Source organism: Tachysurus fulvidraco, chromosome 22 (assembly GCF_022655615.1).
Source record: "Tachysurus fulvidraco isolate hzauxx_2018 chromosome 22, HZAU_PFXX_2.0, whole genome shotgun sequence".
Taxonomy (NCBI): domain Eukaryota; kingdom Metazoa; phylum Chordata; class Actinopteri; order Siluriformes; family Bagridae; genus Tachysurus; species Tachysurus fulvidraco.
The window spans coordinates 17524727-17548275 of record NC_062539.1 but is presented as its reverse complement, the minus strand read 5'-3'; the positions used below and the strand labels follow the sequence as shown (position 1 = coordinate 17548275).

Genomic DNA, 23549 nt, shown 5'->3' with positions numbered 1-23549 from the left:
GTTTATGTATATCAATATAAAAACAAATCGATATATTTCTGAACACCAATGGAAATGTAGCATGTTACACCCCTCCTGTACACTGGATCGTTCCTATGTTGCGTGCCGACGTCGTGACGTCAGACCGTGTAACATGCTTGACAGAGAGCAATAAGTGAGCAGGATAAGTGAGTCTTCTCACCTTTTAGGACATTTTACTCGCTGTCTGTGTTCAGACTACAGACCGGGCAGGAGCTCGGTACAAGGCACGGTATATACCGCGTATTAAGGTATGTCATATTACATTTAGCGCGTCTTTCTGAGGTGATTGTAACGCTTGTCGGGCCGCGTCCCAATACGATATGAAGTAGTGTTTCTATGCTGACTATTTAGTGCACTTTGTGTGGAGAACGACGCCTTATTGGGTCACAGCCGCACCAGATGTGTGCTTTTAGTTTGCTAAATGTAAGTGAAGTGTAACAGAGAAACCTGTGAGAAAATAAAGCACTATAATAAACACGAGATGAAGTGTTTTATTTACTATTTAGTTTAGGTTATTTCACTTCGTCTGAAATCTGTGGGGCTGAAGCTAACTAGCTAACAAGCCGACTAGCTTAGCGTTAAACTGTTAGCATTTATTAGCACAAACAACTCAGTGTTGTTTACTGCTTGTAGTTTGGGTGTAATTTCGACTACAACAACTTCAACAGCAGATAATAAAGGATCTATAGGATTTATATAGCTGTGTTAATTGTGTAACATCCAGGACACCTTCAGGTTACAGAGATGTCGCTTAAAGAAGTTTAAAAGTAACTGAACCTCATAGCTAAGTGTTGGGGGAGGGGATGGAAGTGTTTATAATTATTATTATTATTATTTATGATTTTATTATATTGCAATATTTTTTATTTTTTTTATTTTTTTATTTTGTATTATTATTATTCACTCATCATTCTTAATGTTGAGAATATTTATCATTTTATGGTTGAGTTTGTTTAAAGATGGTGTGATTTCTGACTGTAGTGTTAATGAACATGTTGATGCACTTCAGCTGGTGTTTCTCAGGGACTTGCAGTGTTCTCTCTGGAATAATCACCTGAGCATCTGATGTACACACAGACGTTTATAGAGCTGACAGCAATAAAGCCACAGTTTTTCTGACACTAAACACAGACGATGAAATGTGCTTTTTAAAAACAAATCATTCAATTAAACATCTTTGCACTACAGCGCTGTTTATTTCTCTAATCTGATTGGTCAGATAGCGTTGAATAATCCTCTAATCTAATCACGTCTCACATTTGTTGATGTTTTTAGTAAGGAGATGTTTAAGGTAATATTTGTGGAAGGAGTCTCCAGTGTCAACACTTTGTAACAGAGATTTTCTGCTGTCCTGCACTCAGTAATGTGAGAAAGCTGTGCTTCTTTTATTTTTTTTTTGCTTTGTCAGACATAGAAGAGAGCGAGAAGAGAGAAGTGGGAAAGAGATAGAGAAAGGGGTTGATGGGAGCCTGGTGTGTGTGAATAGCTTTTTATAGAACTTTGTACAATGTTAAATGTAATTTATTGTTGATTATAATTATAGACAAATTGGGAGTTTATTCCTGGCTTCGCTCCATCTGTGTGTGTCTGTGTGTGTCTCTGTGTCTGTGTGTGTGTCTCTGTGTCTGTGTGTGTGTCTCTGTGTCTGTGTGTGTGTCTCTGTGTCTGTGTGTGTCTCTGTGTCTGTGTGTGTCTCTGTGTCTGTGTGTGTGTCTCTGTGTCTGTGTGTGTCTCTGTGTCTGTGTGTGTGTCTCTGTGTCTGTGTGTGTGTCTCTGTGTCTGTGTGTGTGTCTGTGTGTGTGTCTCTGTGTCTGTGTGTGTCTCTGTGTCTGTGTGTGTCTCTGTGTCTGTGTGTGTGTCTCTGTGTCTGTGTGTGTGTCTGTGTCTGTGTGTGTCTGTGTATAGCTTGCATTTTCTCCCTGTGCTTCAGGGGTTTCCACTGGATACACCAGTTTCTCCAAAGTGATGTGATGTAATACACCACTAAATCTAGTGTGTGCGTGTGTGTTTGTATAGTACGATGGATCCTTGTCAAGCGTTGTGCCCTGGGATACACTCCAGGCTCCCAGTGACACTGTGTAGGTTAAGAGGTACAGAAAATGGAAGATTTGACAGTGTGTTAAGGAAAACGTTCTGCCTGTTGAAAAATCTTGTTGCAGCATGTTTCTTGGAAAAAAATGCTTTTTAAACCAGAACTAGTAGCTACTGAAAGACTAAAAGTGATCATTTGAATGTTTTCAGTCATAAAGTGATAAGGTTTGTACTATATTGCACTTCTGGATGTCAGACACTGAATAGAGGTTTTTTCCCCTTCTTCGTCATGTGAATGACTAAGCTGTAAATCAGCACCATGTGTCGAAAGTTGTCTCGGCCTCTATGCCGCATATAAGAAAAAGGAAGTGTTTTCTTACATGCAGAACAGAACGCTCCCACTCTTAAGGCATAATATTTCTTTTCCTTTTTGTGTATGTTCAAGTTGTCTTGCTTAACAAGAAGAAACTCGCTTTTAACTCCAACAAAAGAAAATTAAAGCTGAGCATCATCTAAAAGAACCGTGTAAAATATGATGGAACACTTCTAATGCAGGCAATACATGTAAAAAAAATCTCTAATATATTAGAACAGATTAAATTTTTGATCAAAAAGATCGGATTTGCTGAACTGCTACTGTAGGACAGTTCATGTATAAGTAACAGCTTCATCGATTTGTTAAACATGTCATCATAGGGCATGTTCATGGTCACAAAGTTCACCTGCTTGAAAATCTGTCAAAAAAATAAAAGTGTATGGAATGTAGTGCACCGTGGAGCTGGGCAGCAGAGTGAAGTGAACGTTGCTGTGATCTAACAGACTCCAGACCGAAAATAAGTCTCTTTCACGTTTGCTGCTCTGTGTCTGAGTGGCTTTTGTCCCAGTGTTCAAACATATGCAGGAATGTGCTGATTAGTGTGTGCGTGCGGGTGTGTGTGCGTGCGGGTGTGTGTGCGTGCGGGTGTGTGTGCGTGCGGGTGTGTGTGCGTGCGGGTGTGTGTGCGTGCGGGTGTGTGTGCGTGCGGGTGTGTGTGCGTGCGGGTGGGTGTGCGTGCGGGTGCGGGTGGGTGTGCGCGGGTGGGTGTGCGCGGGTGGGTGCGTGTGTGCGAGGGTGTGTGTGTGCGAGGGTGTGCGAGGGTGTGTGTGCGAGGGTGTGTGTGCGAGGGTGTGTGTGCGAGGGTGTGTGTGTGCGAGGGTGTGCGAGGGTGTGTGTGTGCGCGAGGGTGCGCGAGGGTGTGTGTGCGCGCGAGGGTGTGTGCGCGCGAGGGTGTGTGCGCGCGAGGGTGTGTGCGCGGGTGGGTGCGTGTGTGCGAGGGTGTGTGAGTGCGAGGGTGAGTATGGGTGTGTGTGCGAGGGTGTGCGAGGGTGTGTGTGCGAGGGTGTGTGTGCGAGGGAGTGCGAGGGTGTGTGTGCGAGGGTGTGGGAGGGTGTGTGTGTGCGCGAGGGTGCGCGAGGGTGTGTGTGCGCGCGAGGGTGTGTGCGCGCGAGGGTGTGTGCGCGCGAGGGTGTGTGCGCGCGAGGGTGTGCGCGCGAGGGTGTGTGCGCGCGCGCGAGGGTGTGTGCGCGCGCGCGCGAGGGTGTGTGCGAGGGTGTATGCGAGGGTGTATGCGAGGGTGTGTGCGAGGGTGTGTGCGAGGGTGTGTGCGAGTGTGCGCAAGCACAGTGGCCTGCCTTGACTGGCGTTCCTACATCACACCCAGCATTCCCAAGATAGTCTCTAAATCCACCTCAGCTTAGGATGAAGGACTAAATAAATGAATTTACATTTAGTGTTGTGGTACAGCAGCTATATTCGGTTATTCTTTTACCAGACTCGTCTTTACAAGACAAACTTCTTCAATCAGTGGTAAATAAGTATCTGAGGACCAGGAGGACACACACATCTCACAGAAAGATGGTGTTGCACCATAACGGACGCACCAGGATTCAGTTAATGTGGGAATCAAATACAGCAACTTTTAAATGTGCTCTAGTTTGAAAGTATTGTGTTTATTAATCGCTCGTTTCAGCGCGAGTTGTAAATCTGTTTATTTAACAACGTTCCATTTTTGTCCACATGGGGTAAATGTTTTTGGAGTTTTTTTTAGCTTTTTATAATTTTGTAATTCTGTGTTTTGTGCCATCTTTATTTCGATATTTCAATATTTGTCATCTGACCTCAGCACAATCTTGTTGTTTTTGTTTTCTTTCCCAGAGACATGGCGGACCAGCAGACAGACGAGTCAACGCAGCCCGAAATAACGGAAGAGCCTCTCCTCAGCAACCTCGACATCTTTCTGTTCTCCCTCATCGTAGGCCTCGTCATTTACTGGTTCGTGTTTCGCAAGAAGCCTGAAGCCATCCCAGACTTCCGTCCACTCGAGCACACGTGAGTACTGACTATTTACTGACTGTGAGTCCTGACTGTGGGAAGTGTTCTTTCTAAGAACTTGTGGAGCAGTCATCTCACACACACACACACACACACACACACACACACCTGGCCATATAATAGCAACTGATAAGAACACTGATTAGAGGCCAACATTAATGTTGATCTTGTGTTATTGATTTAACATTCACTTTTTTATTCTTATTTTTTAGACATTAAATACGATTCCTTATAGAACACGTGATCTCATTCCCGTTTACAGGACGAAAAGGTTTTATGTTTAAAAAAACAAAAGCCTGACACTAATTATTACAGTATACACCTTATTACACACTCACACAGAACCTGAGATCGTTCAGATGCAAAAATACAGAAACTGTGTATTTGAAACACATTCTTATGTGTTACATGAGAAGAGAGAGAACTCCGTTAGTCCCGAAGAAAAATTCTTTTGCCAGAGACGGCTTCAGATTACAAGAGAAATAAACATAAATGAACAAAAAAAAACAAAACGCTAAGATGACTATCTTCGTGTACACTAGACATTACTTTCTGTTTTACACACACCGTATGCAGATGTGTAAACAGCTGTCGTCCGTTCAAAACGTTAATTGAAGTCGGAGCCTCTTCCTGGGAAATTTGTCAGCGTGTGCTAAAGTCGAGTGTGCAAGAAAGACAGAGAGAGAGGGAAAAAAAACACGTAATTCATCTAAAACATGCAAATGTAAAACCTGCAATACAGAGAAGTCAAGTCAAGAAGCTTTTATTGTCATTTCAACCATATATAGCTGTTACAGTACACCGTGGCATGAGACAAAGTTTCTCCAGGATCAGGGTGCTACATAAAACAAAGAAAGAGCTATAAGGACTTAGTGTCCTAGATACATAATGTATCTGTGTAACCTGGTGTACACAGTGCAGGACAAGACAGACAAGACAAACAAGACAGTGCAGAACAAAATACAGTGCAGACGAAAGTTACAAGACAATACACAAAATACAAAAAAGGCAATACACAAAAGACAATAAACCGAAACAGCGCAGTGTAAATACTGCATGTTCAGACAATATTGCATGCAGTAATACTAGAATGATCACCAATTCTTAGCAGCAGATCCCAGAGATAATGTATAGGATTTGTGCAAAAACAGCAAACGACTGAAATATTGTACAGTGTGTACAGACAATGTACAGATGAACAACCCGTGCTGAAAAACCCTTGATCGTAGCTTCATGGGGAAAAAAAATTAGGTAGACTCTATATGAAGAAATGTATGTTGATACCAAATCATCACAATACTTTCCAGAGTTCATCTTCTTGTGTGTGGGGGATTTGTGGTCATTCAGCCAAAGCTTGAGTGAGATCAGGCAGTGATGTTCAGGTCGAGGAGACCTGAAATGCAGCCCGTGTTCCATTCAGAGCTCTGTGCAGGACACTCGAGTTCTTCCACTCGAAACTTGGCACAACATGCTTTTTTGAAGCTCACACAGTCTATTCATTTGCCAAGCAGTTTTGTCTAACACCACAATGGCCAACGCAGGGCTACGCTTTCCCGTCATCAGGTGAGACGTGTTGGAAAGAATCGCTGAGTAAATATGTAACCGTGGTTCTGTGAATGCCGGAAAAAACCAAGAGTGCATGTCTTTGTTTATGCCTGTACGATGTAGTATTTGCTATAATTTCCTCTATTCTTCTCGTTCATGCTGGCACTGTTTCCAAAGGACTAAAAACCCTTTAATTATGCAGTGTTTCTAGAAGGATTTGATTCTCTAAATGCCTCCTGTGTCTCTGTGGGTCTCCCTGGTGGGGGCAGCGCACTCAGTCACCACTCGTAACGACCCACCCCAATTCAGATGGTCGGTGCGATAATGCCGCTGCGTATTGGGATAACAGGATGACTAACTTTCTGAATGTAGAGAAGGACTTCTAATACGAATGCATGTCCTTGAAAGGAAAACCTCAACAAGCACTTGCGCTCAGAAACAAAGAAAATCTCTCAGCTCCTGCGAAGCGAATCTGCGATCTTTACAGCATTTTTTGGAAGCGGGCCGGTCCTAAGTAAACATATTGAGTACCTAGGTTGAGAAATCTGTCGTGTTGTTTAACGCATACACTCCCTTTTAATATAATCAACACTGGGTCACAGTAACAGAGTTGACTGCAGTTTATCTGTAGAACTGAGTGGTCTCACCGGGTTTTATGCCTCGTAGCTGTAATAAATATTTACTCAGACTCAAATTTGTTAGTATTAATCACAAAACTGGCTTAAAACTGCACTCAGATGTGTCGGCATTCAGGCAAACAATACACCGATGATGGGGTTCTTATACTTATGTTTTATTTTCCCGCAGAACTGGACCCATTTTCATGCTAATTCACAAAAAGTCTTGATGGCCCACACGTCCCACAGACACACTCCGGACAAACCTCATAAGAGTTGCGTTAAATTGTCAGATGTCGTATTATTTAAGTCAAGTACCAAAGGAAAAAATTCTTTGGTTTTTTGCAGCAGACTGAAGACCTGTGGGGGTGAACGAGATGACGGAGCCTGCGACCCTGTGACATCACGCTATTGCGTTCTTCTTTTTACGCTTTTCTAAGCTTTACCGCAGGCTCGGCTCCTCTTCAGGAAGCGGTAGCTCAGTGTTTGAGGTGTCGGGCTACTGACCAGAAGGTTGTTAGTTCAAATCCAAGGACCACCAAGCTGTCACTTCTGACTTCTGGGCTTTGCCAGGCCAATACTTTTGGAGGGGACTGTATATAAAACGGCTGAGCCGTCAGTGCTCGAGTTTCCTAACGTTCTCGACTCACCGTTTAAGTATCCGTTTGCTGCTTAAATCCTCCACAGTCCCTAGTGTTTAATACTCGTGCTTGATGTCTAGTGTGTCGTTCTAGACCAGACATAAACGGAGGTGTTTTTTTTTTTTTTTCTCCCTTTTTTTCTTTTCTTCCTGGCTTCAGAAAAGGTTTTTCAGAAAATCAAACTCCAGTATCTCTCTTGTCTTATAGTGGAATAGAAAAAAAGAAGACCACGAAATACAAATAGAATTTGAACCGCCATAATTTATTCCATGCTCCCTCTGTACAGTTTCCATTCATGTTCCTGAACCGTGCTTGTGAAATCTGTGTTAAGTCTCTGGTCTCGGCCCGCAATCGTTTTCTTGTGTCTGAAAACCTCATTTGAGTGTTCCCCAGAGAGCGAGCGAGAGAGGAAAGGCCAGCCAGCACTTTTGCCAAAGGTGGAAAGTTGAGCAGAGAGACAAGCGCTCCATTCTGTTCTCTCTCTCGTTCTGTTTTTTTTCTCTCCCTCCTTTCTCAGCGCAGACCATTTCTAATTTGCTCTCACTGCGTTCCTGAATGGCGTGGGGCCTGGCTTGTCGCCGGAGACTCCTTTTATGACTGATGGGGTTGCTATGGCAGTCAGTGTCGTCCAATAGGAGGAGAGCTAATGTGAGCGAGGGCCGGACCTGGAAGCCTGGGGCATTCAGTCATTCTTCCTTCTGCAAAAAAAGCAGTAACATTGTCTTACAACTGTTGCCCAGGATACAGAAAATGTAGGTTTTTGTGCTTTTTCTTTTTTCTTTTTTTTTTTGGTTTTGAGCGCCTCGTTCCATACAAAACAGAAGACAGGAGCCGGTTCGATTTTGAGTTTCAGTGTTCGAGCGGCTCTTGTCGTTCGAGATTTCATTAAGCAGTCTAGTTTCCTTTCCCAGCATTACAGCCATTGTGGTTGCCAGATGTTGTGCACACGTGCGTGCGTGCGTGCGTGTGTGTGTGTGTGTGTGTGTGTGAGTATGGAAAACACTGAGCCTGCTCCTTCCTGCTCTAGCTCCTTTTCCTTCAGCTTCTTCAGTGACGCAGGAAACGAGCATTGACCGCTCACTCGCTTCCTCCATGGCTTTTAAGACCGTGGAGCTCTTTTTGTTTTGTCAAAAACCTCAGCTAGCGTTTATTTCTGGATTTTTTTCATGACATCATCACCATTGTGGAATACTGGGATAATTCCTTTGAGAGCATTTTTTTCTTTTTTGGATCCTCTACTGGAAAAATCCAAGCTCAGTTTGCAGCTGCCATGCCAGTGTTCTCCATCTCCTGTCTTCAGGACACAGCTTCTTACAGTAGACATTTTCTTCTTTCATCGTTGTCTCGGTCAGCATGAGGAAACGGACTTGTCCAACATTTGTCAGCGTTTATCTCGGGGAAACTTTTTTTCTCTTTTGACCTTATGTTATTGTTGGGGTTTCTTTCGTGGACGTATTGAGGCTCTCTGAGACCATGGGTTGTGTCTTTAGTTTACCTGAGGAACGACTGGCCGCCGCTAACAGGTGGGTAATAAACCTGGAATCTGTCATGAAGGTACTGTAGATTAAGACTGATGGAGCTTGTTAATAATCAGGGTGTAAAGTTGTATATTTAACATTGGTCTTTTTTTTTTCTTTCAAATTTATTCTAAATTTTTAATATTTATTTACTTTTATATTTATTTATTTATTAAACGTACCCTCCACTACATTTTTGTAGCGTTCACAATGGCCCAAACGTAATAGGAAACTAAGACTGAACTATTATGCAAAGCCACTACGCTGCTCTTCCATCCTATTTTATCAATTTGAATAAGAGGATGGATTAAAGACGAAAGCACGGCTTTGCTTCCCCTAGCTTGTATTTTCAGTCGGATATCAAACCGTTTTCACTTCTGACAGAACTGTCACTATCTGTCTGTAACGCCATAAACAAACTGATATTTTATCCATTATACTGTTTTATTGTAGGCGATAGTTTGATAAAGGAATGGCTTTTATTTCCATTCTACTCTAATCATTATAAAAAGATCAACTTTATTACTAAAGTTATGTGCAGATCTTCACATCCCACAAAAATGTGTTTCTTCTTTATTTAAAGGTTGTTATCTGTATTAAAAACTCCATATTGCTTAAATAGCTCGCGTGTTATCTTTTATGGCACGTTCAAAGGTTTGAGAGCTGAAGGGCATTTAAAGATATCAACTGTAATGACCGTATTCCAGAAAATACAAAGCCGTTATCAAGAAGTGGAAGGCCTAAAAAAAGTCGAGAAAAGTCTTAAAGTATGTTCAGAGCGATCCGAGACAGCCAGCAGATGGGAGAAGTGTTTTACAACCATGTGTTAAATGATGTTAACGTAAAGAGACAGAACTTGCCATTAAACCAAGATTTTTGGGTCTGATGAGACGAATGTTTGTTTGTTTTATCATAATGGACAAACAATGTGTGAAGGACAAAGAAAGCTGTCTGTGTGTGTGTCTGCCTGCCTCTGTGTGTGTGTGTGTGTGTGTGTGTCTGCCTGTCTGCCTGCCTCTGTGGCTGTGTGTGTCTGCCTGCCTCTGTGGCTGTGTGTGTCTGCCTGCCTCTGTGGCTGTGTGTGTCTGCCTGCCTCTGTGGCTGTGTGTGTCTGCCTGCCTCTGTGGCTGTGTGTGTCTGCCTGCCTCTGTGGCTGTGTGTGTCTGCCTGCCTCTGTGGCTGTGTGTGTCTGCCTGCCTCTGTGGCTGTGTGTGTCTGCCTGCCTCTGTGGCTGTGTGTGTCTGCCTGCCTCTGTGGCTGTGTGTGTCTGCCTGCCTCTGTGGCTGTGTGTGTCTGCCTGCCTCTGTGGCTGTGTGTGTCTGCCTGCCTCTGTGGCCGTGTGTGTGTGTGTCTGCCTGCCTGCCTCTGTGGCCGTGTGTGTGTGTGTCTGCCTGCCTGCCTCTGTGGCCGTGTGTGTGTGTGTCTGCCTGCCTGCCTCTGTGGCCGTGTGTGTGTGTCCCTGTGTGTCTGCACAGTTTATTAGAGAATATTTATATCACTGACCTACACAGTCTGCAGACATTTAACTTGATCACATTTTAATAATTTGATCTTGACCTTTATCTTATTTTATTAGATTAATAATTCCTTCCTCTAAAAGTGTAAAGGATGCAAACTTTGGCACAGCTGTTTCTTTTTTTTTTCCCCCAAATGAAATTCCAAATTATCAAACATCAGCTTCAACAAATCAAATAATTTAATAATAAAATCCTTTTTAGAATCACGGCTTGATTGACAAAACGTGACTCAGATAATGTTTCATTGTTAATAATAAACATTACCAATAAAATTTCAGCTAACTTCAGATAACTTCACGATCGATTTCGGTCCCAAGTTGAAAGGTCATGTGAACGGCGTTTGTGTCATTGTGTCATGTAAAGTGGCATAAATTGTGATACACACCTGTTTCCTTGGTCTTTGTGTGTGTGTTTCAATACAAGGAAGCGGCTGGAAACGCGACTGTAACAAATGAAGTATAATGTTAGATACGTCATGTATGTAAACCACAGCACGGTCTGATCCCTGTCTCAGATTGGACAGAAGGTGTTGAGTTCTTTTCTAACAGCAGCTCTGACAATAGAGCCAGGTGTAAGGTTTCTAATACATTAATATTTCTATTTCTAGTAACGGTTTACTCTTGTAAAAATGTTAACGTCATCAAATAGCGGTACAAAAACAATAAAACACTTCATGGTGTTATCAGGAAATTGATTTTCCTCTAACATCATGCCATGAAACATGCTGACATTTACTGGGATTTGGAGTAAAAGAACTTAAGACAAAATGAAGCAAGTTTTTTTCTAAATTACTGCAGATTTGGTTGGTGTGTGTTGTGTGACCATCTTCATCATCATCATCACCTCACAACACATGACTTTTTCCTACTTTAACTTTGAGACATAAATAATTTAGAATTTTTTTGTTGTTTTCTTTAGTTAATTATTATGTAGTTATTTCATCGACTCTTTAGTTATTTAACCATCTTTTTTAACAATTATTTATTGTGCGTGTGATTGTTCTTTGTCTTAACCGTTTTCAATTTCCTCCTGTAGACCGTCGGCTGCCAGGGAAACCAGTTTCATTGAAAAAATGAAGAAAACCGTAAGCTTATGTCTTCTTTCTCTATCTGTGTTTCTCTTTTTATATACGACAAAATAGCATTTTATATCTATGCTGATTTAGCAGAATGTTGTAAAGGTTAAAGAGCATAGTGTCTCGTGTGTCATGCTGTTTTCTTTGGACTTTTATTATGTCTGAAAAGTTTATTTCCGGCTCATGCAGAGGCTACAAACCCAGACAAATGGCCGTGTTGTATTAGAAACAGGATCTGGGTGGATTAATGATGCGTGTGTTAGTTAGTTAGTTAAGCTGCAGACCAGAAACCTGACTGCTGAGAAGTGTTCGCTAACATAGTGAACTAACACATGACCATTACATTAATACACACTCAGGGAGACGACAATGTCCGGTAGCCACCGGTATCTGCATCTCCATCTGTGTCTCCTGATCAGGTTCCTTATGTAGCACTGTGTGCCCAAAACAGGACAAAAGTGGAAGTTAGTGTAGATGGGGGCATCTGTGGTGACTCAACTGGTTAAGGCTCTGGGTTGTTGATCGGAGGATCGGGGTTCAAGGCCCAGCACAGCCAATCTGCCACTGCTGGGCCTCTGAGCAAGGCCCTCAACCCTCCCTGCTCCAGGGGCGCTGTATCATAGTTGCCCCTGCATTCTGACCCCAACCTCCTTAGTTGGGGTATGTGAAGAAAAGAATTCCACTGTAATGTAATGTGTATATGTGGTGATAATAAAGGCTTCTATGCCCCCCTTCTATTCTATTCTTACATGCTACAAATATTATCATCCTCGTGTGTGTCCCCCGGGTGGGTGTCCGTGTGAGTTTCCCCCGGGTGGGTGTCCGTGTGAGTTTCCCCCGGGTGGGTGTCCGTGTGTGTCCCCCGGGTGGGTGTCCATGTGTGTGTCCCTGGGGAGTGGGTTGTTGCATCATCCTGGTGTCTGTGTCGGTCCCTCACTCTGTACATCACTTTTTGCAAATTCCGTTCTATTTCTTATTATTCCATTTTAATTTTGTTATTTCTGTGTAGCAAAAAGTAAGAGTAGCCCAGGGATTTACGTATTTTACTGCAGGCTGTGTTCCGCGTTTAACTGTGTATGTGACAGATCTCCCCTGAGTGTATAATGTTCTTGGTGTAAAATGCTGACTATTGTCTTGTCAGTTTTTTTTTCCTGTCCTTAATAACTGAACCCGGTCAGATTGATCGTTTCCTTTCGATGATCCCCAGGGCAAGAACATCGTGGTGTTCTACGGCTCACAGACAGGAACCGCTGAAGAATTTGCCAACAGGCTCTCGAAAGATGCCCACCGTTACGGCATGAAGGGCATGGCGGCAGATCCAGAGGAGTACGATATGGTAACGTCACAGTACTTTCATTTATCTTCAGCGGCGAGTATTTTAATGCTTAATTTCTCACTAAGTGCACAAAACTTAGAAGCTGTTTTTTTTTCCCCCTGTTCTCTTTTCCCAGAATGAACTTTCTCGTTTAAAAGATATCGACAACTCTTTGGCCATCTTTTGCATGGCCACGTATGGAGAAGGAGACCCTACGGATAATGCCCAGGATTTTTATGACTTACTACAGGAGGGGGATCTCGACCTGGACGGAGTTAATTTTGCGGTAAGTGATTTTTCTCTCGTTTTATTGTCTGTGGTTTCACAGCTTGTGCGATCTTTTGTTTCCACACGGTTTACGTATGACTGTTGAATCTCTCTTGATGGCGCATTTATTGTGCAAGCGGTTAAGTGCACAGTTCACATCCTTCTGGACTCCTGGACTAATTAGGAAATGGTCAGCCATTACCCAGTGACCGAGAGTAACCTGGGACACACACACACACACACACACACCCCTATTGCTGAAATACAGGAACACAGACTCACTAACTTTCTTACTCCGATGTCGAGACACGGTATTCTGACTAGTCCAAGCTGAGAGAAAATGATTTGTTGCGTAACTGCCGAAGTTGTGGAAACTGTGGATGAACAACTTGTGATTTTATGTCAGTTTCACAAGCTGACAGGAAATCACGTACCGCACGTTGCGTTATGACTAAAGAATATAAACGTTGGGTGACTTGGCAGATTTTGTTTCTGTAGAAGATCTAGATGACTAAGCAAATTTAGTGTTTGAGGAAGTAGAAAGAGTGTGATGTGTCAACCAAACTTTTTTTTTTTCCTCTTAAAGCTTATAATGACTATGCAAACGAAGAAAAGTGTAAGTCGGCACAACGGCAATCGCTGTCTTGTCACGAGACAGAGTGACGTGTGACACGGTAGATGGACACGACACCCTTACTCAGTATTGGCTCGCTGCCCCGTGACCCAATCGTTCTCTGAGCGTTGATGTCGGCTCCGTATACAAAGGTTACGGTTTGTCGCGAACAGGAACACGGTAATAAAACAGCAGCTGTCGCTTTGTCCGTGTGTTTTTCATTTCGCTTTCAGACAGCTCTGTATTACACCGCAGATTAAAGATGGACTAGAATGCATTAGCATTTGGAGATGAGGAGCGCTCATTGATGTCAGATCACAAAGGCCCGTGCGCGTGTGTCTTACACATTCGTCTCGCTCTGCTGAAATAAAAACAGTCCTTGAACTGGAAGGACAATCCTCTGAAACCGTGTCTGCTCCTCCCCGGTGACCTAATGCACGTATTCTACTTTTTGTAAATGAATTCTTCTTAATTGGAGTTCAGTGATCCCGTGAATCCAGCCAGTCATTATTCTGTAACGGGCTTTACCCGTTATCACCCACAAGACGACTCATTTCTGGCTTGGTCATCAGGGATCTAAACCTACATGTGATTTGTGAACTGACAAATGAACTTCATGATTCATTTTAAACAGCTTGTCATTAAATGAAGAAATATTCTTCTTAGATTTGCTGTTATTGACTTTTGATATTTCCTTCAAACCCATTTCCTTTGTTAGAGTTGTCTTTTTAAGCTGGTTTATTATTATATGTGGGGTTTATTATCTCTGCTTGGCTGAAATTTATAATAGAATGTAAGATAATATCTTCAGCATACATGATAATTATACTATTAAGATCCCCTAATGATGGACGATTCAGCTGATGCTTACGTCATCACACAGAACGACCGAGGCTCATAAAGCGAGTGTGCGGTAATGAGGATAATCTTTTCTGTCCGTTAGCATGTTTTGTTCACCTTTTGTTCATGTCACTAACGTGTTGTAGCTGTCTCGAGGCAATAAGCTTCGGTTATTGAAGTGACACTTTCTCTCTAAAGGTGTTTGCACTTGGCAATAAAACATATGAGCATTACAACGCCATGGGCAAGTATGTGGACAAGCGATTAGCCGAGCTCGGTGGCAAGAGGATCTTTGACCTTGGCATGGGAGACGACGATGGAAAGTGAGTGAGAGACTTTTAAATATTAACAGGAATAACAGGAATTCCCTTCATGGTGTCTATTCCCTTTATCTGTCTCTTACCCATAAGGGGTTTCAGTCCTGCAGTGTCTCTGAAACTCGTTGTGTTTTCTTCTCCCCTCCCAAAGCCTCGAGGAGGACTTTGTGTCGTGGAGAGAACAGTTTTGGCCGGCCGTGTGTGAGCACTTCGGGGTCGAGCCCACCGGTGAAGAGTCCAGGTACTCTAGTCGTGATTTTATCTTCCTTTTACCTGAACGTTTCTTCTTTTAAAACACTACTGGTTTGATATGGAGGAAGAATACATCAAATATAGCACGTATCATGATGGCATGATACCTGCTAACCTTTACCATGCATGCATTTCAATATTTTGGGATTTTGTTTCACACTTTATTACTGAATCTTTCTGCTGTTGAAAGGTTTTTGTTTTTATTAGGGAACGTGATGTACACTTACAGTTTATTGCCTGCAAATATACAAGAAACGTACGTCTCACCCGCGCACCTTTTCCTTACCTCGTAGCATCCGTCAGTACGAGCTGAAGGTTCACGAGGACTTGAACATGAATAAGGTCTACACTGGTGAACTGGGACGCTTGAAGAGCTTCGAGAACCAGAAGCCGTACGTAACGTGTCTATTTTTTTTATGGCACCACAACAGGCCAAACACAGGCCCCAGATCTGTAATACACCGTATCATCCCCAGAGCATTTATTTAGAGTTCAGTTCTTTTCTTTTACAGGCCATTCGATGCTAAGAACCCCTTCCTTGCCCCCGTCACTGTTAACCGCAAACTCAACAAAGGAGGTGACCGACACTTAATGCATTTGGAGCTGGACATCACCGGGTCGAAGATCAGGTATCCGGGTGGACGTTGCTTCTTTAATTATAATCAAGAAACAGTTTGCTAGACATTAGTGTGTTTACCATCTAGTAATTATACACATATAAAAACACAGAGATTCTTTTTTAAGATATGCGTCTGTGTCGACGTAACGATTTATTACACGCCTTTGTAACATATAATGATGTAATAACATAGAGCAAAGGTCAAGCTAACCCTTGTTATTTAAGTCACATGTTAAACCGATAAGGCAAAGACGTACTTTAAATGGCGTCCAGCCGATCGTGTTGTCTTGACGCACACTTCGTTAAAAATCCAAATTAAACACAGCGAATGTTATCGGTTTAAACAGGTACGAGTCAGGTGACCACGTGGCCGTGTATCCCACCAACGACTCCAGCATTGTGAACAGACTGGGAGAAGTCCTCGGAGTAGACCTTGATACCATTATCTCACTGAACAACCTTGACGGTACGCCCCTGACCTTGAGAAGGGTGACTCATTTGTCTGTGTAAATGTCTCTGAGCTGTTTGCTTGACCATGGTGTTTCATTCAGAAAAAAAGTGTTTTCTCTTTGGCATCGACCGATGGACTCGTGTCAGGTTTTTGTGCAGCTAATTCAGAAAATATTTAAAAAAGAATCACTTTCATGGTCCGAATATATTTAGTAGGAAATAAGACGGACGTAGGACAGAATGATTAAAGGGTAGTGCTAATGACATGTACAGAAATACTGATGGTGAATATTTATAGATGCAAAAACGAAATCTAACGATGTCGAGGTTTAAATGTTGAATTCTTAATAACTTTTAAGTTAAAAGTAAAAGAGAAACTATATTCGTAGTGCAATTATTTATTTATTTTTTCAAAGCTATACATGTGTGTTTGTTTTTCCTTGAAATTCAAGATGCGTAGCTAATATTATTCTTCAGAGAATCTTCTTTACCCCAAAAAATCTGAATAGTTTCGATGGTTGAATTCCGTTTTTTTTTTTTTTTTTTTTTTTTTTTTTTTTTTTTTTTTTAAAGAGCTTTTAACATTCAAACTTTTAGGTGTCGTTTTTATGTTCGATAAAGTGACATGTTTTGCTTTTGTGGAAACTAAACCTGGTGTTAAATACACACCTTCCTCGGCTTCTGGTAGTTTTAGTTTTTAGTTGCTTTGTTTTTAAATGTGATCTCAACACTACTAAAATCGATTGATTTTTTTTTTTCTTGTGCTTTTTTTTTCTTTTTTCAGAGGAGTCCAATAAGAAACACCCCTTCCCGTGCCCCACCACGTACCGCACAGCACTAACGCATTACCTGGACATCACCAACCCACCACGCACCAATGTGCTGTATGAGCTGGCCCAGTACGCCTCTGACCCTAAAGACCAGGAGAACATGCGCAAGATGGCGTCCTCTTCACCCGAGGGCAAGGCATGTTTCCGTTTTGGTGATTTTAAAGTGCCCCTTTATTTTCCACCAACCTGTTGAACTTCAGTCAACTCTAGGTTTAAATCAAAGCTAAATTACAGCTTTAATTAATTGCACCACGTAATATATCTTCGACATGACCTTCGAGAGTCAGGAGGCATTTAGCGTTATTAATTTCAACCGATGGTGATGATGGTGCTACATTAAGACGCAGAGCTTACTAAAAAAGTGCCAGAAAACAAAATGTGACCCGTAAAACTCATGACTGTAATTTACACACAAAAAGGGTTGGACAGGTTGTAAGCTATGAGTAAAGTTTGCACTATAAAGATGTGATAAGCGATGAATTTAAGTAGGTTTATTGGCGCAGCAGCTGATCTAATATATTACGATCGAACGGCTATATCTTGTCATTTCTGATAAGGAATGATTAGTTATTTATAGCTGTGTACTTGATAGTTTTCTTTTCTTTACCTTATATTTTGTGTGTTCACGTTTCCTTTATCAGTCATTGTACCAAAGTTGGGTTTTGGACGCGAGTCGGAATATTTTGGCCATCTTGGAAGACCTGCCATCCCTGCGACCACCGATCGACCACATGTGTGAGCTTCTGCCTCGCCTCCAGGCTCGTTACTACTCCATCGCATCTTCGTCCAAGGTGCCTTTCTACTGTCTCGATCCCCTTTTAGTATTTGTCGTATTGCATGTGTTGCTAAACAGCGCCCTCTTGTGACAGGTTCACCCCAACAGCATCCACATCTGCGCCGTGGTGGTCGAGTACAAGACGAAGACAAACCGCGTCAACAAGGGTGTCGCTACCAACTGGCTTAAAGCCAAACAGCCTACTGACAACGGGCACAAAGCCACCGTGCCAATGTACATCCGCAAGTCTCAGTTCCGGCTGCCCTTCAAGGCTAGCAACCCGGTCATCATGATTGGTCCTGGCACCGGCATTGCACCATTCATGGGCTTTATTCAGGAGCGTGCCTGGCTTAAAGAGCAAGGTAGACACGGCAGCTGCTCACTGACCCTTTAAACGGCATTGACGATCTGACCGGATGTTAAGTATTACTTTATTTACAGTCCTCTCTGAAAGTATCGGAATGACAAGGTCAGCTTTTTTTGACGTTTGGGCTTGAGATCGAAAGATGAATAAATCAGAATTTCTTGATATTACATCTAGATGTGTTAAACGACTCGAAACATAGCGTAACCGTGGTAACCATTTTTAGGATTAGATAGCACTTAATATTTGGATGCGTGTGCCTTACAATAAGTGCATTAAGTCAGCAGCATACTGACATTACAGAACTGTTGTGATTCTTCTGTCGTGGTCGTTTTCCGGGTTTGTACCATGGCTTCTTTCAGTCGTTGTTTGTTTTCAAGGTTTGTCCTTGTGGTGAACATAATATTCAGAACCTAAAATTCATGCTCGATTAGGTTAACATGCGGTGATTAACTTTGCCACTCTAAAACCTCCCACTAGTTTTTTTGGGTTATTGTCTTGATGCGTGATTACGGATTAGTCCTCTGTAAATTGACAGTTTTTCTGTAGACTTCTGAAGACACTCTGCTGCTCGCTTTAACTTCACTCTGCTTGACCAACGAGCTCATGGGGTTTGGATCAGAGGTCTTCACGGGTCCAGTTAGATCCGAAACCCAGAGGTCCGACCCGAGCGGGTTCGAGTCTAAAATTTTCACGTGTGCCTCGGACACGGGTCAGGTCTAATAATAGCGGCATCGGGTCTCGGGTAATTTAAAATGAATGTGTTTTTACCAAATGAACCCGAGAAGACCCGAACTACTGTAACCTCTCCTCTGTTTGCCAAGACCGCTTGCGAAATGTGTCTGGCGGTAAACAGACCTGTCAATCAATTTTGAATCCACTTTAGTGTAGAGTTACGCAACATTCGGGTCCAGTCGGGTGAAAAGTGATTCGGGTCGGGTACATTTCTTTAGACCTGAGAAGACCTCAAGTTTGGATCACGAGCAGATCCGTTCCTTCGCCGCATTTTGGCTTTTATGTCCCTCTTGATGGAGGTTTATCTTGGTTCCAGATATTTTGTGAATTCTAATCTGGTCTTTTGATTCTGACGTCTGACGATTGGTTTGCTTCTTGTGGTACAATCTTTATATTTAGGTTCTCAAAGTCTTCTTCTGTTGTGGATTGTGAACTTCACCCTGTCCTGTAGAGGTTGTTGGTGATGTCATTAACACTTGTTTTTGGGGTTTTTATTCACAGGTCCTGTTGTTATTTCTTGGCCCAAACTGTTACAAGCCTGGTTGTTAGTACAACAGTGGTTTCTTTCTTTTCCAGGACATTCCAGACTGATTTGGCTTTTACCAAATGCTTGTGTAAAGCCCTCAATTCTGGGCAACAAGAAACACAATTGCCCCATTCCATTTTTTTTTAATACACATGGAAAGAAATTCTGATCCGTTGTCTCTTATTCATCTTTTGAACTCAAATCTAAATATCTTCAGTGTCGAGCAAAAACTATAGGAAACGGAAGTAGATTTGCTGTTCCGATATTTTTGGAGTCTGCTTCTGGTTCAGTAACCGGTTGAATAATTTATTTTGTCCTACAGAAATGTGCCAACCTTAAGATCACGGTGCCTTTCCACAGGTCTGGGATCATCTAACATCGGTGGTAGACAATAGAAAAATATTCTTTAACACAGTTTTGCTAGAGAACTTTTGAGCCACAGAAAAATCCAATGTTTTGCCAAATGGTCGTTTTTTTAAATTATTACTATTCATTTTGCAATAATAGTGTTGGTTTAAGAATTTAATTAGCATGTTTTGGTTGATTGTTTTTTTTTCCTGCTTTATTTATAAGACTCTGAACAATAAACTGAACAAATGAACATCGTTCTTTACCAACAATGTTATTTTTCAAGACCTGTTGTGATCGTCTTGTCAAAACACTGACAAGTGAAGCGGTGACAAACAACAGACAGAAATTAAACCACCACTCTGTGGTTAGGCAAGAAACCATGTGATGTTTAGAACAATCACAGACCCAAAGCCTCGGAGCGGTTTGTCAGCTCATGCACGCAGCCGAGTCTGAACTGAACCTTGTTTCTGGTTCTTTTTTTGCAACAAAAGTCTTTATTGTTTAAAGCATTTTACCACACAATTCCTCTCATTCCTTCAGCAGTCACTAAGCCAGTTTCTCATAGTACAACCGGTATGAAGGTGCATAAAATGTTATATTTATATTTTGCTCTCAGGTAAGGATGTGGGTGAGACCGTATTGTACTTCGGCTGCCGTCATAAAGAGGAAGACTTCTTGTACCAGGAGGAGCTGGAAACGTTCGAGAGGGCGGGAACACTGACGCAGCTCAACGTGGCCTTCTCCAGGGACCAGGAGCACAAGGTACAGCAATTCACCTCACTTATCACAACTGAGAGGAAGGAAACATAAGAGCACGGTATAACAATGGAAGACTAGTTCCAGGCATTTAATTTCTCAACCATCCGGCTGTTAAACCTTTGGCTACGTTTACGTTTTTCCGTAATCTGTAACGTGCTGAAATACTGAAGCAATCCTTCCCTTCTGGTGATAATTATTTGTGTTTTGTTTATTTACATATTTATCATTTTATTTTCTAGATCTATGTTCAGCACCTCCTGAAGAGGAACAAGGAAGATGTCTGGAGGCAGATACATACAGGAAATGCTCACATTTACATCTGCGGGTGAGATTTGCATTGTGTGCCTTCACGGTGTGGGGTGGTTCAGAGACAAGCGCTTTCCTCAGCGGTGTCCATGCATGAGCTCACGGACGTGGAGGATTCCCTGAGCATATACCCACCCCTCCCACTCCGATGGGGCAAAACTCCTGGCCACGTACGGTCAAAAATGTTCACAGTATAATAGCTTCGTCTAGGATATCAGTTTTATTGTAGCACAGTATTAAGTGACCTTAGACTGTTGTTGAATATTGAACGAGAGTTCCATAAAGAAATCTTTGCCTTTTGTACATATAACAACAACCACATGAAAGTTTTCCAGTACATTTCTTAGATTTTGTCTGTATTCATCATCGTTATTAGCCGAATAATCCAGTGTCTGTCTGCAAGGAACTGTGGTAAACGACTGGATGATTATATGACCAGATACAAATCCTGAGCTAAAGTTTTTTTTTATCCTTTTGTAATGTAGGAATTTTACAGTGTTCATGTCGAACCAAGCCAAGTGTGAAACTAGTTTATGGAATTACATAAGGAATAACAGTAAATATCATCGTTCTCTCATGTGTTTTTGTCCTACCTTGACGTTAATTACACAAAACATTCAGCCCGGGTTATTAAAGGTGAGGTGCACGATGTCTGAAAGCCAATGTTGACATTTGAAATCACCAAAACAAACACGCCCCTAACCCAAATTAGCTCCGCCCCAGACATACATACAGTACGTAACCCAGGCAACTATTATGGCGGAACCTGTTGGGACATCTGGCCAAGGGGATATTTTTATCAATTAATGAGTAATACTATGGTAATACAAATGTGTTTTTGTAGTACTGTGTGTTGTACCGTGAAAAGTTTAGCTCCGTTTCACGCGGAAGACGACGTTCGACACCTAGAACCCGAGGCAGAGGTAACGGCAGGTATCCGCAATGTCAATGTTTCAATCGCTTCCTGCTTATGTCACATGCTCACTGAACACACTCTCTGCCGCATATTGACAAGACACGCCCCTTTCCGCTAATTGGCTACACGTGTGTTTTGTTATTCGGCCCGACTCGATTTTCTGAAGCATTTCTCAAACATCGTGCACCGCACCTTTAAGAAGCCAAAAGCAAAGTCCTGGCACTTTATGTTCATAAATGTATAAATATTATGTCTCCACACAAAAAACTCCATAAGTTAGTACAAATAACTTTAAAACGTTTACATTCTTATATATTTTATAGAGGCAGATGGTCTTGTTAACCCTGATGCTAATGTGGATTATCAGTATGCTTTTGTTAAACGTGGACTTCTAACGGACCGCTAAATGTGCTTTTTTTTTCTACCAGAGATGCACGTAACATGGCAAGGGACGTACAGACTGGCTTCTACGAGATAGCTGAGGAACTCGGCAGCCTGACACGCACCCAGGCTACAGATTACATCAAGAAACTGATGACTAAGGGACGCTACTCGCAGGACGTCTGGAGTTAAAGAGCCTCCCCGACGTCTTCACTTGTCCTTTGAATTTGTACCGTTTTTGCAGGACTGCTTTCGACTGAATAGTTTTGAACTTGGTAAAGGAAACACAGGCACACAGACATTTAACCCCCTGAAAGAAGTTCATAGCAGGTGCTCACCTTTTTGTCTCTTTCTCTACAGATTTACTCAGTGTACATAGGTTTCATTTCATACGGCGTGTTGTAAAATTTTGACTCGCATTCATTTGTCACTCGTGTAATAGGCTGTATGTAATGTAAACGATGCAGTACGCGTACTATCTTCTTATTTTATTGTAGTGTTAAAGGAGAGCTACTGAAGGTAGTCTTCAATCTTATGCATAGACTTTATATTTGAAATCAAGTAAATATTAATTGGCAATAGACACTGAATTAAGGTGGCATGTTGTTATTGTCCCCATTCATCAAGGCGCAGACTGCTTTAATGATGATGATGATGATGAAGGCCCTGTTAGTTAAATCTATGCAACTTATACTGTAGCCTATATGCAGGAGGTTATGCTTTATCATAGTCAACTGTATAAGAATCAATACAGGGCATCAGATAATTTAGAATTTTTTTTTTGTGCTTATTACTAAAATCATTCATTTTGTATTTTTTTTTTCCTTTAGTTACAGATAGGCAAAGAAAGTCAGAGATTGTGATTAAGTTGTTATCCTTATTTTATGGTATTTTTCAACTTGATTCTGAATTTGTAAAGCTTTTTACCTGCCTTGTTTTTTTATTTTTTCCTTATCCATTTCTATCTAATGGCATTACACCATGAAAACGTGTATCATGTCCGTTATCTGTGAATAAGAACATGAACGGTTGTACGTCGGACATTTTTCCAAATAGAGTTTTAATATAATCAATGAAAAAACTTTCCCTCAGTGCTTGAGAAATTGTCCAAGCTGTTCTTAACCTCATTTGTAAACACCCACTAAAGGGACCGTCTGTTTGTTTACTAGTCAACATGTGCCTTATGGAAAGCGTTGCCTTGTCAATAGACATAAAATTTGTGAATTTTGCAGGTCGACGTCGCTTACGATGGATGCATTATTTTGGAAGAGAATATGTTCATGTAAATCCGTACGGTTGCTGTTGCTTATTTTTTGTCAGCATCATACAGTTTTTATATGCATTTAATGTTTCCTATAGTACTGCTATCTAAGCATGTCTTTTTAATTTAATAAAATTGGGATTTAATTTCATTCAGCCTCTCTGGTCCTTGTTTATGTATTCTGTTAGATGTTACTGTTTTTATTTCTGAACCCATGTTTGATCCTGAACTCTGGTTACTGTTCATGGACTTGTGCATGTTCTCCTGTCTGCATGGGTTTCCTCCACGTTCCCAGGTTTCCTTCCAAGTCCTGAAAACATGCAGGGAGATAAAATAA

At 41.8% G+C, this 23549-nt stretch overlaps 1 protein-coding gene across 2 annotated transcripts; it reads left to right on the top strand.

Annotated features, from left to right (window-relative positions):
- The first annotated feature begins 110 nt into the window (after positions 1 to 110).
- porb (P450 (cytochrome) oxidoreductase b) lies at positions 111 to 23363 on the top strand. 2 transcript variants are annotated; one of them, XM_027162679.2, is made up of 16 exons: positions 111 to 269; positions 4247 to 4420; positions 11296 to 11344; positions 12543 to 12671; positions 12787 to 12936; positions 14569 to 14693; positions 14839 to 14928; positions 15233 to 15331; positions 15452 to 15568; positions 15906 to 16024; positions 16793 to 16974; positions 17480 to 17629; positions 17708 to 17975; positions 20206 to 20351; positions 20588 to 20673; positions 21999 to 23363. In XM_027162679.2, the coding sequence occupies exons 2-16, from the start codon at positions 4251 to 4253 to the stop codon at positions 22141 to 22143; spliced, it is 2025 nt and encodes a 674-aa protein (XP_027018480.1). In that variant the 5' UTR covers positions 111 to 269; positions 4247 to 4250; the 3' UTR covers positions 22144 to 23363. The 2 variants fall into 2 exon arrangements, with proteins under 2 accessions (XP_027018480.1, XP_027018481.1); XM_027162680.2 differs by lacking the exons at positions 111 to 269; positions 4247 to 4420 and adding an exon at positions 8265 to 8749.
- Positions 23364 to 23549: the final 186 nt, after the last annotated feature.